Source organism: Epinephelus fuscoguttatus, linkage group LG10, assembly GCF_011397635.1.
Source record: "Epinephelus fuscoguttatus linkage group LG10, E.fuscoguttatus.final_Chr_v1".
Classification (NCBI taxonomy): domain Eukaryota; kingdom Metazoa; phylum Chordata; class Actinopteri; order Perciformes; family Serranidae; genus Epinephelus; species Epinephelus fuscoguttatus.
Window position 1 is genome coordinate 30197525 of NC_064761.1, and position 17029 is coordinate 30214553.

The 17029-nt window shown below is 42.1% G+C and overlaps 2 protein-coding genes across 3 annotated transcripts; both read right to left on the reverse strand.

Moving 5' to 3' along the window:
* Positions 1 to 1915: 1915 nt before the first annotated feature.
* On the reverse strand, positions 1916 to 5094 carry LOC125896084 (cytochrome P450 2J4-like). Its single transcript, XM_049588416.1, has 9 exons — positions 4759 to 5094; positions 4511 to 4673; positions 3962 to 4111; positions 3719 to 3879; positions 3391 to 3561; positions 2958 to 3099; positions 2649 to 2836; positions 2424 to 2565; positions 1916 to 2091 (listed from the first exon to the last, which is right to left on the reverse strand). The coding sequence occupies exons 1-9, from the start codon at positions 4960 to 4962 to the stop codon at positions 1916 to 1918; spliced, it is 1497 nt and encodes a 498-aa protein (XP_049444373.1). The 5' UTR covers positions 4963 to 5094.
* Positions 5095 to 6805: 1711 nt separating this feature from the next.
* Positions 6806 to 14256, reverse strand: LOC125896085 (cytochrome P450 2J4-like). Of its 2 annotated transcripts, none has more exons than XM_049588419.1 (9): positions 13698 to 14256; positions 13432 to 13594; positions 9141 to 9290; positions 8897 to 9057; positions 8498 to 8668; positions 8122 to 8263; positions 7689 to 7876; positions 7467 to 7563; positions 6806 to 6988 (listed from the first exon to the last, which is right to left on the reverse strand). In XM_049588419.1, the coding sequence occupies exons 1-9, from the start codon at positions 13899 to 13901 to the stop codon at positions 6813 to 6815; spliced, it is 1452 nt and encodes a 483-aa protein (XP_049444376.1). In that variant the 5' UTR covers positions 13902 to 14256; the 3' UTR covers positions 6806 to 6812. The 2 variants fall into 2 exon arrangements, with proteins under 2 accessions (XP_049444376.1, XP_049444374.1); XM_049588417.1 differs by having other exon boundaries at positions 7467 to 7608; positions 13698 to 14255.
* Between the last annotated feature and the right edge of the window lie 2773 nt (positions 14257 to 17029).

Here is a 17029-nt window from a genome sequence, read left to right on the forward strand (position 1 = left end):
ACCAAGCCTGTGTCGCTTCAGTGAGCACAGACCCTGAAAAGGAGCCCGACATGTTCAAGGGATAGAACCGTATGAACAGGCAGGACGTAGACCTAAATGCTACTGTACATATGTCCTCGACACTCGTCAAGGCTATCGATGCTGCCACATCACATATAGAGTGTATGTGGGCCACAGCCTGCCTGTCGGCTTGGTAGATGCACCCACAAAGCAATTTCACAAGTCGCTCTTGGATAGAGCCTTACCGGCCACATCATCACCAAAGCACACAAACAGCTGTTCAGCGTGTTTGATGGGGGTCATGTGCTCAACATAACATGAAATAACACAACACATGAAATAGGCAGAGCAGATGCAATTTAACCTCCCCGTCCTCCTCATGGGTTGGAAGACCAAAAGCATCTAAAAGCATAGTGAGGAGCAAAAGTGAGGAGCCCCACTGCAGTCAGCACGAGGCAGCAAGCAACTGGGGAGCACTGACAGGATGGTTAGCTCATACACTCAGCTGTGGTCAATGGAAGCAGCAAAGCTGTCTAAAATGATACCACCTTCAGAGAGGAGTGCTCCAGAGATTCAAAGGATCTTTCACCAAGGCTTCGAGCACCACAGGCAGGTTCCATTGCGAGGAGGACGTGCACATCACCGGGTATTGTCTCTTGGTCCCTGCAAGAACTGCTTCACAAGAGGGCTGCAAATCATCAAGATTTTTTTAAGGTGTTGGATTTTTTGTTTACCATGGAAGCATGCAAGGAAACAAAGTTTTATAAACAAATTCAGTGCAGTAAATGATAACTTTGTAAGTGTAGTAAAGTTAATATTACCACACAAACACACACAAAATAGATGCTCTCTTCTGATTGTGTTGTTTCTCAAAGCTCAAAAATCTCCCTTTGACAAAGTAAATTTCACAGCAAAGATGACAAAACAGCCTGAAAATAAGGCTGCAACCGGTCCCATTCCTTGCAATAGAGGCATTCCTCTTCTGTGGGCACTGGGGTATAGCATTCACAGGTAATGTTACACCACCAATCTCCAGAGCTACACAGCCTTGCAGCAGTCATTCCTCCTCTCTCGTCCTCTACCTGTTGCGCCTCTCTCTCTCTCTACTCTGTTCTTCAATTTCACGAAGCTCTTCGTCAGTGTATTCTGGCTCAAATAAATAAGGGCGGTCATAAAACTCTGCAAAATCAAATTCTTCCTCCACAAAGTCGAAGTCTGGCAAAAAGTCAGCCATTATTCTATAAATCTTTCATAAAATAAATGAATGAACTTTTCAGGCTACGGTTCTGCCTTGCGGCTGTTGCTGCTTGTTCTCACGATATTTCAGCCGCGCTTTGGAAAGCAGAGCTAAATGGTAAACAAACATGGCAGCACACCGGTAAGGTAAGACAACACGTTTACATGTCGTTTTCTATATGTTCTCTGACATTTATCGTAACAATATGAGGCGGTCTTTGTGGAAAAAAAGCTTGTTTAGTGGACTAACTTTACACTTGAAGTATGCCCTTTCACTTACATTTTAACAGGTCTGACGCTACGGCTGTATCTAGGCTAACGGCTAACATGCTAACTATTATTTTTATGTCACTAGTCACTTGAAACAAATTTAGGACGATAGAAGTCAGGTTGAAATAAACTGAAATTTCCCTTTAACAAACACAGTTTTGAGGTGTATCACACATTTCAGACTTTAATGATAAAATCAACCGAAAGAAAAAGTGACTTGTGTCACCTCTGTAAATACAAAAAAGACTTTGAAAAATTATAAATGAGTGAGCCAGACTAAGCTTAACTAACCTTAAAAACCTGTACTATTTATAATTAAAGCCAAATATTAGTTTCATATATTCACTAATCCCTGAGACCTAATCAGAAGAGATTATTGCTTTGAGTATTTATTATATCTAAGCTACTCTTAGCGTGAGGTTACACAGATTTCATATGGACGTGGTGCTAAAGTGATGCCAAAGCAATGGTCCATCACAGGTTTCACCCCAGCAGGCATGGAGAAGGTGAAGTGCTGCATGAAGGAGGTGAAGAGGAGGAAAAGCTCCATCCTGGCCAGGTTCTCTCCGAGACACACCCGCTTACCTGAGACAGAAAAACAAACAGAACCAATCTGAACATTTCTTTGACACAGTTTTGGTCCAGAGTTAAAACTAGAACAACAGTGGTCATTCTCTTTTTGTCTGACAGAGGCATTTATTGAACCTGCTGGGAGAGCTGTATCTTGAAGTGATCTGCATCAATCAAACTGTGAGGAGCATAGCTTTCAAAGGAGCTCATATAAGTAAACCACTTAAATAAAGTAATGCAGCAGTTGTTTACACATCATAATCATCAAATAAAACCTCACGAGCGCCCACAGGAGGGCTGTCAGATTTCTAAACACCCATAAAACAAGTGAATGTGTTGTTCCTCACCAGCAGAGAAAGGGATGAAAGCAGCTCGCTTCACAAACTTGCCCTCCTCGTTCAGAAAGTGTCCTGGGTTGAAGGTGTTGGGCGTCTTCCACTCTTTCTTGTCAAACAGCGCCGAGGTCAGATTGGGGATTATTGTAACACCCTGGTGGTTTAAATTGTAATGACACATCATAAAGACATAACATGGTAGTGGATGTGCCATAAAAATTGCGTAGCAGAACTGACCTTTGGGATTGTGTATCCTCTCAGCTGGATGTCCCTGTTGGTAGCATGAGGCAGGCTGAGAGGAACTATGTTGCCCATCCTCTGGACCTCATGGAGTACAGCATCAGTGTAGGGCAGGTTTACACGATCTTCCATGGATGGCTGTCTGGACTGTCCAATCACTCTGTCTATCTCAGCCTGGACCTTTGCTGTGCAGCAGGAGAGGAACAGACAGAAGGGGAAACTTTATTTCATCAACAGTTTGCAGAAGACACATGGAGAGATGGAGCACAATACAGCGCTGCCATGTTAGTAAACAGATATATTTACCCTGAATCTCAGGGTACTTTGCCATATAGAGGAAAGCCCAGCGCAGGGTGGTGGATGTGGTCTCAGAGCCAGCCACAAACAGGTCCAAGACACAAATTACCAGGTTTTCCTCATCAAAAGTATTGTCAGCTTGCTCTTTACTCTGAAAATATTAATAAATACATGTTTTAAAAATGCTGCAAAATAATTTAGAACAACTACCTGTCAGTGTTTTTATAGCCAACACCATGATGTAACCATCATAATCATTATGATGAACAAAGCATTTCATCTGTGCTGGACCTTGGACCTTGAAAAATATTTATGATGCTATTTTGATTCGAGAGATTAACATGAGTGTTTGCTGTTAAAGATAAGACCCAGAAAGATAGTGCTGTGAGGCAGAGGCCATGGCAAAAGTGCAACTCAAGTCTTCATACATTTCAACACACACCATCTCATTCAGGAAGCAGTCGATGAAGTCTCTTTGGTCTGAGGGATCCCACTTCTGTCTGTGCTCCTTAATCTGTACTCTTACAAAGTCCTTTACATCATTCCAGATGTGCTGCACCGTCTGATGCGGCCCTGGCAAACGTCTCATCAGCAGAGGGAATGAGTTGTAAAGCTGCAGAGGAGAGCAGATTGCAACAATTACTTAATTACATTTAAAACACCTATATCCATATGGAGCCAGTGGCATTAATTATAAACTTTCATAATGAGGATTGCACAACAATGATACACAGTAATATGACTTCATCAGTAACTTTAAAATGCCATACCTGTCCCCAGATGGAGGCTTCAATTTCGAGACCTTTGTTAAACCTCTTCATCAGTTTCATGAACTTCTCATCACAGTGCTCAAAGCGAAGACCAAAAACCAGGGAGCAGATGATGTTGGAGACAGCGTTGTTGAGGATGGTGTGTGGATTAAATGGTTTACCTCCACAGACAAGAAATTAGATGTAAATTGTGGATTTATGATTGGGTACTGTTCTTGTTGTCTTACTGTGTTCACTTTTTACCTTTATAGCTTATGAGGTATTTTGCACAATATGTAAATTCATCCAAGATGACAGGCTCAAGTGACTTCTTGCCAAATCCAAAATATTTGAGGGTTGAAAGTGCAAAGCGCCTCTGCTGCCTCCATGAATTCCCATTACTGGAAATTACACCTGATGGGAAATCAGGAAAACAGAGGAAAATTATTTTACACCTTACATATTAAACATTTACAGTCCATTTTCAACAGAAGTTGTATTGGTATAATAATGATGAATAATGATTTTAATTTAGTGTTTTAAAGTGGTGTTATTTTATTATTAATGATCAAAATCTTTGGGAGACAGTCTTTACTTTTGTCACTGCTGAAAAGCAGATATATAAAACTGATTTGTCGTTATGTGTGAAATAAGCACACCAACAAGACAGCTAAAGGAGGTTTTCTAATCTAGAAAAGACATTGCTGCCCTGTATAACAGGAGTCACGCGAGCAGTGAGGTGAATCCACAGGGTTTGCGTGTGTGTGTGTGTGTGTGTGTGTGTGTGAGTGAGTGTGTGCTACATTCTCTCACCTCGTCCATGGAACATGTCTTCCTGCAGTGGGAGGTATGGACGGTCCGCCAGGCTGTCTCCCTGATTCACCAGAGCTTCTTTCAGAACCTCAAAACCGTTTAACACCACCATCCACGCCTGGCCCATTCGCAGGCTGTACACGTCTCCATATTTCCCTGCTAACTGTGAGTGGATGTGTGAGATGAGGAAAGCAGCAGAGTCCAGTCAGCTGCATTTGCAATATATTTTTGGACATCTGTTGATCTACCTGTGTCATACTCTCATGGCCCCTTTTGTAATCCACAGTGAATATGTTGCCCACAATAGGAAATGCCCGAGGTCCTGGAGGGAAGCTTTTCGGCCGACGGTTCTTAATATAATCTGCAGTGAGGATGAAAACTGCAGTGAAGAGCAGCAGACTTCTGACATTCCAGTCAACAAAGGATCCAACGACAGAAAAGATTGAATCCATCCTGAAAAATAGGGCTTAAGTCTGTCCAACTGAAGGTTGTTGCTAACTTGCTTCGTTTGTGCGATAAAAGGCTTGTGTTCTCTTGCCAGGAGCCAATAACATCACCTATCTCTCTCCTGTTAGGGAGAACTCGATGTTATTGGCTCCTGGCAACATAAAGGCCTACTGGTTTCATGGACTCTGCCCTCTTTATACCAGGTAAATGGATATTAAATTGTATTAATCAGTGACCCAAAAACAAATATTTTAATGTAGCAGTAGGGAATATCATCCCATGTGATGCGATGTGATTAGAGCAGCGATTATAAAAGGCATGGTGGGGTCTACAGTATTTCAAATGTTAGGGAAGTTGAGGTAAATAGTGAGCCTGGCTTTTGATACAGATTCTCTCTCTTTCGCCTGAAGCAGTCCAACACACATCTGACATTAGGCTGCAGTGTTAGAGGATAACAGAGGAGCAGTCCATGACAATAGTTCAATTCCAACTGTCATCTAGTGTAAAGTGTGTTGTGCAGAGGGAATGTGGTTGCAGTGGTGAAAAAGGCATCTGTGTGGTTCTGGATGCAAACTCCAGGGCTAAAAAACAAAGCTAATGCGGATGTGCCAGAAACTGCAGTTCCTTGAGTGGCCACTTGAGGCTGACTCTAAAAGCCAGTCTTATCTCAAAGACCCACAGCTTTATAGCAGAAATAAACATGTTTACAGCTTGTTAGAAAAAGAAGAAGAAAAAAAAACCACTTCTGGTTTCTATAGCTAATATTCCCATTTACGACAACTGTACAGAGGTTGAATTTTTATATACATCACTGATTTAAATGTTGTTAAGGCTTGAAGTTACAGGTAATTAAAGGTGTGGCGGTTTTGAGCGACAGATGGGTGCTGTCTGTTGACAAGTCGTTAACACGGCAACAATATTGGATAGCTAATAGGTGTAGAGTAACCCAAGATTCACAGCATAGCCATAGCTGAAGGTAGCTGTCACCTTTTCAATGTGTTTTAGCTCATGAAACTTAAAAGCATCTTTTTAGTCGCTTAAAAAGATTCTTATTCAGTGTTTGGTTGAACTAAAAAAAACCTTTCAATGAATGTGAGTTAGGAGTGGATGGGCAATGGCCCCATCCCTGCCTCCTAACCCCTTATTTCCAGCGCCCTTGCATGGACCACACCCATCTTCAAACTTGACCGTCATTTGGATCTCAGGTTCAGACCTGTTAAGGTGAGGTGTTGACAATATCAGTCCACAGACAAACAGGGAAATAGACAGATGAATATGTGAACACCTGCCAAATACTCAAAATGGCTTTGTGGTAAGGCTTGTAGCCCCTTACAGAAAGCAGTGTCCAGCTGGTGCCTCTTGTCACATTTCATATACGTTCTTAGAAGTTCCACCAAAGAGAGATTTTCCCTCAAAACTTCTCAAACTAAACCCCAAAACGATAAGAGAAATTTCATAAAGGAAATATCAAGAGTGCAGAAAGAGTTCTTTCCTTCTTTCCCACGCTTTTTGTCTTCTCCAACAAGCCCCCTGATTGATCGCATGACTCTTTGGCTCCCAATCCCCTAGGCAATTAAGTGCTTAAAACTAGCTCCACCTTGAGCAGCTACAAAATGCCAAATTTGCATTGAATCATTAGTTTTAATTTTTTAATGTAATGTGTATAAGTATATAAGTCACAGGGGTCATTGAGAAGTACTTTAACGTTTGTAAAGGAGTTTGAATGCAGGACTAAAACGAATGTGATCTATAATTGAAGCCAAGCATCACTTTGATTTTTTTACTAAACCCTGCCACAGTAACAAGGTGACAAGAGCTCATTGCTTTTTGAGTATTTATTATGTCAGAGCTTCTCTTAGCGTGAGGTTACACAGATTTCATATGGACATGGTGCTAAAGACATGCCAATGCAATAGTCCATCACAGGCTTCACCCCAGCAGGCGTGGAGAAGGTGAAGTGCTGCATGAAGGAGGTGAAGAAGAGGAAAAGCTCCATCTTGGCCAGGTTCTCTCCGAGACACACCCGCTTACCTGAGGCAGAAAAACAAACAAAAATAAAGTGAAAATGTCTTTGACACAGTTTTGGCCCAGAGTTCAAACTATTTTAAGACAACAGTAGTAGACATATACTCATACTGTAAGGTCTTTATAGGAAGTAGAACTGCCAAGTGTTTGGTTAACCATTATCAACTTTGTCCTGATTTTAGGTCTACTGTACATAAAGGTCAGATCATTAGTCAAACATTGCCAATGTTTGGCTCTGCTGGTGCCCATTGGTAGGGCAAAAGTCCAGTATTGCTGGGATGGCACTGCAGTTATCAGTGACTGGTATTCAAGACAATAAAGTACATATGTTGTTTTTGCCTTGCTCATGAGAGCTTCCTTTGGGCCAATCTGCAATCACTGTGTTAGGAATACCATGAGTGGCAGTGTATGCTGGGACAGGCTCCAGGCTCCTGTCTAAACAGGTCAAGGCATTCATAAAACAAGACATTGTGTTGCTCCTCACCAGCAGAGAAAGGGATGAAAGCAGCTCGCTTCACAAACTTGCCCTCCTCGTTCAGAAAGTGTCCTGGGTTGAAGGTGTTGGGCGTCTTCCATTCATTCTTATCGAACAGCACCGAGGTCAGATTGGGGATTATTATGAGTCCCTGGTGGTTGGAATCGTAATCATAACTCAAGACTTAACATGGTAGTGGATGTGACATAAAAATTGCGTAGGAGAACCAACCTTTGGGATTGTGTATCCTCCCAGCTGGATGTCCCTGTTGGTAACATGAGGCACGCTGAGAGGAACTATGTTGCCCATCCTCTGGATCTCATGGAGTACAGCTACAGTGTAGGGCAGGTGTGGACGATCTTCCATGGACACCTGTCTGGACTGTCCAATCACTCTGTCTATCTCAGCCTGGACCTTTGCTGTGCAACAGGAGAACAGACAGTAGTAGACACAGTATTTTATCACCAGGCTGCAAAAGACACATGGAGAGATCAAGTACAATGAAGTGCTGCCACATTAGTGAAGTAAAAGTAGTTATGTGATGTATCTACATGCACTTTTTACATCTATAAAATGATCACAGGAAAAACTTGCTCTGGCGTCACCCATTTACACATTACTGAGTAAGAGCAAAGAACTTTGTTGGCTTGGTCAGTGATCTTACCCTGGATCTCAGGGTACTTTGTCATGTAGAGGAAAGCCCAGCGCAGAGTGGTGGTTGTGGTCTCTGTGCCAGCCACAAACAGATCAATGACAGACACAACCAGGTTTTCCTCATCAAAAGTACTGTCAGCCTGCCCCTTATTCTGAAAGTATATACAAATACATGTGGTAAAAATACTGCAAAATAATTTAGAACGACAGTGTATCTGCATCATCGTAATCATTTACAATGGTAACTTAACAAAAAAAAGTAAAAAGCATGTCATCTGTGTTGGACCTTGTATCTTAAATAAAAAGATAAGATAAGGTCCAACGTGCTGTGAGGCAGAGGCCATGGCAAAAGTGCACATCAGGTCTTTCTACTTTTCAACACACACCATCTCATTCAGGTAGCAGTCGATGAAGTCTCTTTGGTCTGAGGGATCCCACTTCTGTCTGTGCTGCTTAAGCTCTTCTCTTATGAAGTCCTTTACATTGTTGCTGATGTTCTGGATTGTCTGATGTGGCCCAGGCAAACGTCTCATCAGTCGAGGGAATGAGTTGTAAAGCTGCAGAGGACAGCAGATTGCAACAATTACTTATTGACAAAGCGTGAAAGATTTTCTATTTTGACAATCACTGCCAAATATTCAAAAGTATTTAGACGTTGGCTCTCATGCATCTTACGTTTTACATAACTGTGTCCAAATAGAGCCAGTGGCATTAATTATTAGAGAACTGTTTCATAATGAGGATTGCAGCATTTGGTCTTTATCAATAGCTTTCAAATGTCATACCTGTGCCCAAATGGAGACTTCAATTTCAAGACCTTTGTTGAACAACTTCATCAGTTTGATGAACTTCTCATCACTGTGCTCAATGTGATGACCAAAAACCAAGGTGTAGATGATGCTGAAGACAGCGTTGTTGAGGATGGTGTGAGGATTAAATGGTTTACCTCCATGATGAAACAGGAAATTACATGTAAAATGAGTCTTTGTGATTGTATATCATTTTTAATACTGTATGTTCACTTTTTACCTTTATAGCTGATGAGGTATCTTGCACAATATGCAAATTCATCCAAGATGACAGGCTCTAGTGACTTCTTGCCAAAACCAAAATGTTTGAGGGTCGACAGTGCAAAACGCCTCTGCTGCTTCCATGTGTTCCCATTGCTGAGAGCTAGACCTGATGGAAAATATGTACTTCATTTAACCAGGTTAAAGTCTCACTGACTCATTTTCAAGGTCAAATTGACCAAGTCAGCAGCAAAAATGTCAGTATGACAATAAACACAAGCAGGTGAGTACAACGGTCATACACAAGCGAGCAAGGACAACATCTGGTTAATAAGCAACACAAATAAGATTTTAGCGAGAATTGGAGAAGCAATCATATTGACCAGGAGTGCTATTTTCTTGACCCTCTATAACTGACTTAAATTCCTCCTGGTGATTAGCTATTTTCCTAGTTTTGCTCGAACCATGGAACCCAACATCAGTGAAATATTGTACAGTACAGACCATATTGGTTTTGCTTTTTACTTTTCACCTCTTTAATAGCAGCAGTTGTTTCAGGACTCTGAACGTCTGTCACTTCAAGAAGAATAAAATTGAATGGATGAACTTAACATTAAAAATAGGTAAAGAAAATTAAATAATAAGAAATCAGGAAAGTGAAGGAATATTGTTTTACACATTAACTATTAATCATGTATTAGGGTTTCAGCTTTGCCTCTCCCTTGTGTTGCCTGTTTGCCCTTCCTAGTGTCTCATGTTTGTTTTCAGTCTGTATATGTGTGTTTGCTGGCCATGGCCTCCTGGTTCCCTCCTCCTGCCAGCAGCTGCTGAACCTGTACACCTGAACCACATCTGCAATCAAGCCACTGCAGAATAAAACCCCGGCTCAAACATCCAGACTCCGATAGATGGTTCCATCTTCTCAGTGGTAGCTATCAAGGCCAGTTTTTAGTTTTTTGACACTTTGTACTTTTGGACATCAATTGACACTCTGTTCTGTGTCTCAGGTTCACCATGCCAGCCTTCACCATTCCCTGCTCACCTCAGCCATCATTTCATTCAAGCCTTCAGCTCCACTTCGTCCAATAAACTGCCTTTAACCATCGCCCGTTTCCTGGTTGTGTTTGCATTTTGGATCCTAAGTTGAACTGCCACAACATCATGACCACTCCATGTATAACAAAAGTTGTATTGGTATAATGTTAATTTGTATTTTACAGTGCTGTTATTTTATTATGAATGGTCAAAATATTTGGGTGACAGTGGGCTGGGCGGTATACCAGTTTGTACCGAAAATCGGTATTTATTTTCGTTATGATATGAATTTTTCATATAGGCCTACCGCAATACTGGTGAATAGCCCAAACAATGTCCGGAATGTGCGCGGCGGGAAAGTGTTTCAGCGGGGACCTATTTCACTGCTGCACACCACAGGCACACTTGAGCAGGTGAGAGTGAAAGCTAAGGGTGCGTCCCAAGTCTCTTATTTTATAGGCCCAATTCCAATCTGGCCCCTAAAGACTCAAGCCCTGAACCCTCACTGACTTAACTGACGTCAGCTGTAAGTGATTGAGTGTGAGAGTCTGAAAGGGTTCTGGATGCTACAAATAGGAATGGGACAGCACTTATCCCCCTCTCTACAAAATGTTGTTGACACTGGCGGCTCTGGGTGTGATCATTTATCGGTTATTGTCGGCATATATTCCACACACAAAGAATATCTAGATAGATAGATAGATAGATAGATAGATAGATAGATATTCTTTGTGTGTGGAATATAAGCACTGGTATTCCTCTGACTTCATGTGTGTTTATGCACCATCTTAAATCCTTGTTAATGTAACATTTCATTGTTTGTCTATCTGTTTCTTTCGCTCTCCTTCCATAACATTACCGTTTGCATATCTGCCAACCGTGTTTTTTTTTTTGTTTTGTTTGTTTGTTTTTTATAACACTTCCGGTGTTCCGAGGGCAATCCCTGTATTTGACATCACAACGCTATGAACCGTGGGTAATTTCCTAACCGTAAGTCCGCATCGATGCTAACCTACGGTAAGGGGGCATAAAGGGCTCACTCACTGACTCACTGACTTGATGATTTGACAATGGGACAACCCTCACACACGCTAGCTCCTCGCTTGAACCGGAAGTTGTTTGAGGTCCGCCATCTTCTAGGCCATCCTAAGTCTCTTATTTGTGCAGCGAGGAGCTAGCGCTAGGAGCTAGCAGCAAGCTTTAAGCAGCTACGAGCTAGGATGGTCGAGAGCTTCCTAAGAGGAAGTCTTTTTCAGCTTGAGGCCATGACGTATAAATACCCGCCCCCTACATCTGGCTCATTTGAACGAGATGGTGGAGAAAGAGCGCAAGTGTACATGTTACATGCATTCTTTGCAATGAAACGCTGTCATTCACATGCCTACGTGACTACAAAGAGTAACGCTGACGATATTTCGTGCAAGACTGTCATGTTGTAATTAAGTTTATTTCATTCACAACCCGTTGCGTTGTTCAGCGGACTGTCGGTGATGTGTGGCTGTTAAATGTGCAGCTGCTCATGTCCAGAACCACAGGTGTTGATATAACACCAGGCCCACACACACACACACACACATTTGCCTATCATTAATTGTCCTGCATGTCATGTGAGTGGAATAATGTTTAGTAGCTTGTAGGTAATATTAATTAGCCTATTAATATTAATATTAATTAATATTATTACTTTCATGTTGTTGTAAGCTACTGTCATTACCGTCTGTCCTGCATCTCTCTCTGTCTCTCTCTCTGTGTCTCTCTTTCTATCTCATTGTGTCATATCGATTACTGTTAATTTATTATGTTGATCTGTTCTGTACGACATCTATTGCACGTTTGTCCGTCCTGGAAGAGGGATCCCTCCTCGGTTGCTCTTCCTGAGGTTTCTACTGTTTTTTCCCCGTTAAAGGGTTTTTTGGGGAGTTTTTCCTTATCCACTGCGAGGGTTCAAAGGACAGAGGGATGTCGTATGCTGTAAAGTCCTGTGAGGCAAACTGTGATTTGTGATATTGGGCTTTATAAATAAAATTGAATTGATTGAGGCAGACTGACAGGTCTGATATTGTCTTATTCACTCAGCAGCTGACTTGCTGAATGATGGCGAGTGGATTTAATAATAGTGATAATAATATTGATGATAATAATAATAATAATGATAATGATGCTCATCACAGTGACAGTGGCAGGGCTATAGACCGTTCTTTAATTGCCACAAACTTCGGCAAATGACTCAATAACAATGGTAATACATGCAAAAGTGTGTGACCAAAGTCATGATGGCGGGGGGTGGGTTACGGCTTTGATCAGCGAATATAATGTGACTTGGGATGTACGCCAAACACTGGCTCCGTTATGCAGCAGATCCAGCTGTGCCGCCGTCATCAGGAATGGACATCGCTTCACGTGACGCTACAGTGGAAAGGACGCCTCATGTCTCTTAAACCGACAATGCTCGCTCATCGCTCCTAGTGCTAGCTCCTCACATTTTTTCCTAGGTGGGAAGGGCTAAACAGCTAGCAAAGTCAGCTAGGTAAGATAACTAGCAGTAATTTAAGGAGAGCCTCACAGGGCTTTACAGCATATCTTTCATTCCTGTTTGAGTTGCGACATGAAATCTAAATATGTTAATGAATTTAAAACATACATTTTAAGGTCAAGAAAGTCATACTTTGTGGTAAAACTGTTGAGATATAAGCTTTTTAATTAGAAAGGCTCAAGAGTACACAGGAGGAGGTCGTGTATGTGATGTCATAGCTTTCGCTCGCTTCCTGCAGCTTGGCCTCCCCACTGAAATTCCACTGTTTTATGATTAATCGATTTATGATTGAAGATGTCTGTGTGTTTTGTGCCAGGTTGCAGTCACTCCAAGCTGCTGGAAGTGAGCGAAAACTATGACGTCACATAAGCGACCGCCTCCTGTGTAGTCTTTCTAATTACGTTTTTTCAAAAGCTTATATCTCAACTATTTGGATTTCATGTCACAACTCAAATGGGACCAAAAGATAATATTTCTCTCTTCATTCACTGCCATTCATATTTTTTCCGATCTAAGGTCCCATGAGCTTCACCGGAAGGGGCGTGACTTCGGCACTCTATAAGAGACTTGGGACGGCCTAGAAGATGGCGGACCTCGAACGACTTCCGGTTCAAGCGAGGAGCTAGCAGTAGCACTATAAAAATAAGACACTTGAGATGCAGCCTGTATCGCGCACGGCGGAGTTTCGCCCCAATGCGCTTTGCAGGCTTTGCATCTGTGTGCATGTGTTACATCCTCTCACCTCGTCCATGGAACATGTCTTCCTGCAGTGGGAAGCATGGACGGTCCACCAGGCTGTCTCCCTGATTCACCAGAGCTTCTTTCAGAACCTCAAACCCGTTTAACACCACCATCCACACTGGACCCATTCGCAGGCTGTACACGTCTCCATATTTCCCTGCTAACTGTGAGTATATGTGTGAGATGAGGAAAAGCAGCAGATAACAGAAACATGAGTCCTATCAGCTGCATCTATGATATATTTTTTTTGGACATCTGTTGATCTACCTGTGTCATACTCTCATGGGCCCTCTTGAAATCCAGAGTGAATATGTTGCCCACAATAGGAAATGCCCGAGGTCCTGGAGGGAAGCTGTGCGGCCGACGGTTCTTAATATAATCTGCAGTGAGGATGAAAACTGCAGTGAAGAGCAGCAGACTTCTGACATCCCAGTAAACATAAGATCCAATGACAGAAAAGAATGAATCCATCCTGAAAACAAGGGCTCAAGTCTGTAAAACTGAAACCTGTTTTTTACTTGCTCCTTTACTTGATGACATTGGCTCTTGGCATCACAGCAGAGGCTTGCGGGTTTCATGGACTCTGCCCTCTGCATATCAGTGAAATGGATATCAAATAGTGTTAATCAGTGACTGTGTGGTTCTGATCAGGCTGCAACCTCTGAGACTAAAAAATGAAGCCAATGTGAAGTGCCTAAAACTACAGTTCCTCGAAATGCCACTTGAGGGTTTCTCCAATGCTGAGTCAAACCTCATAGAACCCCAACTTTGAAGCAGAAATAAACATGTTTACAGGCTGTTACAAAAAATAGCTTTGGTCACTAATTTCCCCATTTACAACTGTATATATGTATATAATGTATATAACTGTAACAGGAATTCAATTTTTATACATCTCCCGTTTAAATGTTATTGAGGCTTAGAGTTAATCAAAATTATGGATGTGGCTGCTTTGAGTGACAGGTGGGTGCTATTTGTTGACAGGTTGCTACCATGGTGACAACTTAAAGGGAAATTTCGGTTTATTTCAACCCGTCTCCTATCGTCCTAAATTTGTTTCAAGTGACTAGTCACGTAGAAATAATAGTTAGCATGTTAGCCGTTAGCCTATAGCGTCAGACCTGTTAAAACGTAAGTGAACTGGCATCCCTTCAAGTGCAAAGTTAGTCCACTAAACAAGATTTTTTTCCACAAAGACCGCCTCATATCGTTAGGATAAATGTCAGAGAACATATAGAAAACGGCATGTAAACGTGTTGTCTTACCTTACCGGTGTGCTGTCATGTTTGTTTACCATTTAGCTAAGGCTGCAACCGGTCCCATTCCTTGCAACAGAGGCATTCCTCTTCTGTGGGCATTGGGGTACAGCATTCACAGGTAACGTTACACCACTGATCTCCAGAGCTGCGCAGCCTTGCAGCAGCCATTCCTCCTCTCTCGTCCTCTACCTGTTGTGCCTCTCTCTCCTCCTCCCCCATTCTTCAATTTCACGAAGCTCTTCGTCAGTGTATTCTGGCTCAAATAAATAAGAGCTGCCACTGACTCTCGATGTGGAAAGCCTATATACTAACATTCCACATTTAGGTGGTCTTCAGAGTTGTTGTCTTACCTTACGTATGTTTACCATTTACCTCCGCTTCCCAAAGCGCGGCTGAAATCTCACAAGAACAAGCAGCAACAGCAGCAAGGCAGAACCGGACAGTAGCCTGAAAAGTTCATTCATTTATTTTATGAAAGATTTATAGAATAATGGCTGACTTTTTGCCAGACTTCGACTTTGTGGAGGAGGAATTTGATTTGTTTTATGACCGCCCTTATTTATTTGAGCCAGAATACACTGTGAAATTGAAGAACGGAGGAGAGAGAGAGGAGGAGGAATGGCTGCTGCAAGGCTGCATAGCTCTGGAGATTGGTGGTGTAACGTTACCTGTGAATGCTGTACCCCAATGCCCACAGAAGAGGAATACCTCTGTTGCAAGGAATGGGACCTGTTGCAGCCTCAGCTAAATGGTAAACAAACATGGCACCACACCGGTAAAGTAAGACAACACGTTTACATGTCGTTTTCTATATGTTCTCTGACATTTATCCTAACGATATGAGGCGGTCTTTGTGGAAAAAAAGCTTGTTTAGTGGACTAACTTTGCACTTGAAGGTATGCCCGTTCACTTACATTTTAACAGGTCTGATGCTACGGCTGTATCTAGGCTAATGGCTAACATGCTAACTATTATTTCTATGTGACTAGATAGGAGACGGGTTGAAATAAACCGAAATTTCCAATAAGTTCGGTAACATAGGCTTAGGTGTTACCCTAGATTCACAGAATATATGCGTAGCTGTAGTCGTAGCTGTTGCAACTTCCGTGTTTTCGGTTCATGAAAGTTAAAAGTAACTTTTTGGTCACCCACAAAAGTCTAAATCAGTGTTTTGTTGTACTAGAAGACCCTCTAACAAATGTGAGCCAAGGGCGTAAAGTAGGTGGGCAATGGCCCCTTTCTTACTTCCTTACCCCCTATTTCCAGTGCTCTTCCTCGGACAACACTCATCTTCAAACTTGGCCTTCATCTGGAACTACAGGTGGTGCTACCCTACTGCAGGGTAATTTAGTGTCATCATGAGTAGTGTTATTGAATGCAGCTCCAGACCTGACTCCTCCCGACCCCCATTCCCCTAATCTGGACCAGATTACATAAGGCCTTGTTGGCCTAGGCCAGTGGTGTCCAGTCTTTTTTGAATGGGGGCCAGATGAGATCATGTGAAAATACCTGGGGACCAGCTGCTTATAACATCATATGAGTTATTTAAAAAATAAACAACACACACACATACAAATGAGTCAATCACAGCTGTTTCATCTTTCAGTGAATTATTTTTTTGTAGTAGTAATTTTTATGTCAGTGATGAAGAGTGTCATATTGTTGGGAGGCTGGGCACCCATGGTGTGGTTCCGACATGTTATGCAAGCAAAAGCACCAAGATAGAAGTGTAGATTGCACCATTTTGCTGTGAGTATTGCTGTATTGCACCTGAGGTGAGTAAGCAGTAACATCCCTGGGCAGTGCTCAGTGTAGGCTGCCTCACCACAAGTGGTCTCAGCTCACTTTACCTGGTTTTGCTTGCAGCCCCTTACAAAGAGCAGTGTTTTGTTGGGGCCCCTTGTCACATCTCAGATGTCCTGAGCTGTTCACAGTACCACCAAAGAGAGATTTCCCCCCTAAGCTTCTCAGATAATGTGCAAATTTTAAATACAAATAAAAAAAAGTAAACACATATTTGCCTGGGGACTGTTTTACTCCTATACTTACTAGTTACTACTGTAACTCCTCCATTATCTAACAAGTCCCCTGACTGATTGCATGACCCTTTGAGTCCCAATCCCATAAGCAATAAAGCAGTTCTTACAGAACTAGCTCCGCCTTAAGAAGCTACAAAATGCTTTATATACACTGATGCATCAGTATGATTCTAATAATGTAATGTATATACATTATATAGATCACAGGGGCCACCTTACTGCAGAGGCAGTACTGTGTATCTAGCCTGTTTACCCACAAGTTACAAGGGTTTCACATGACCACAGCAATATTCTTTACCAC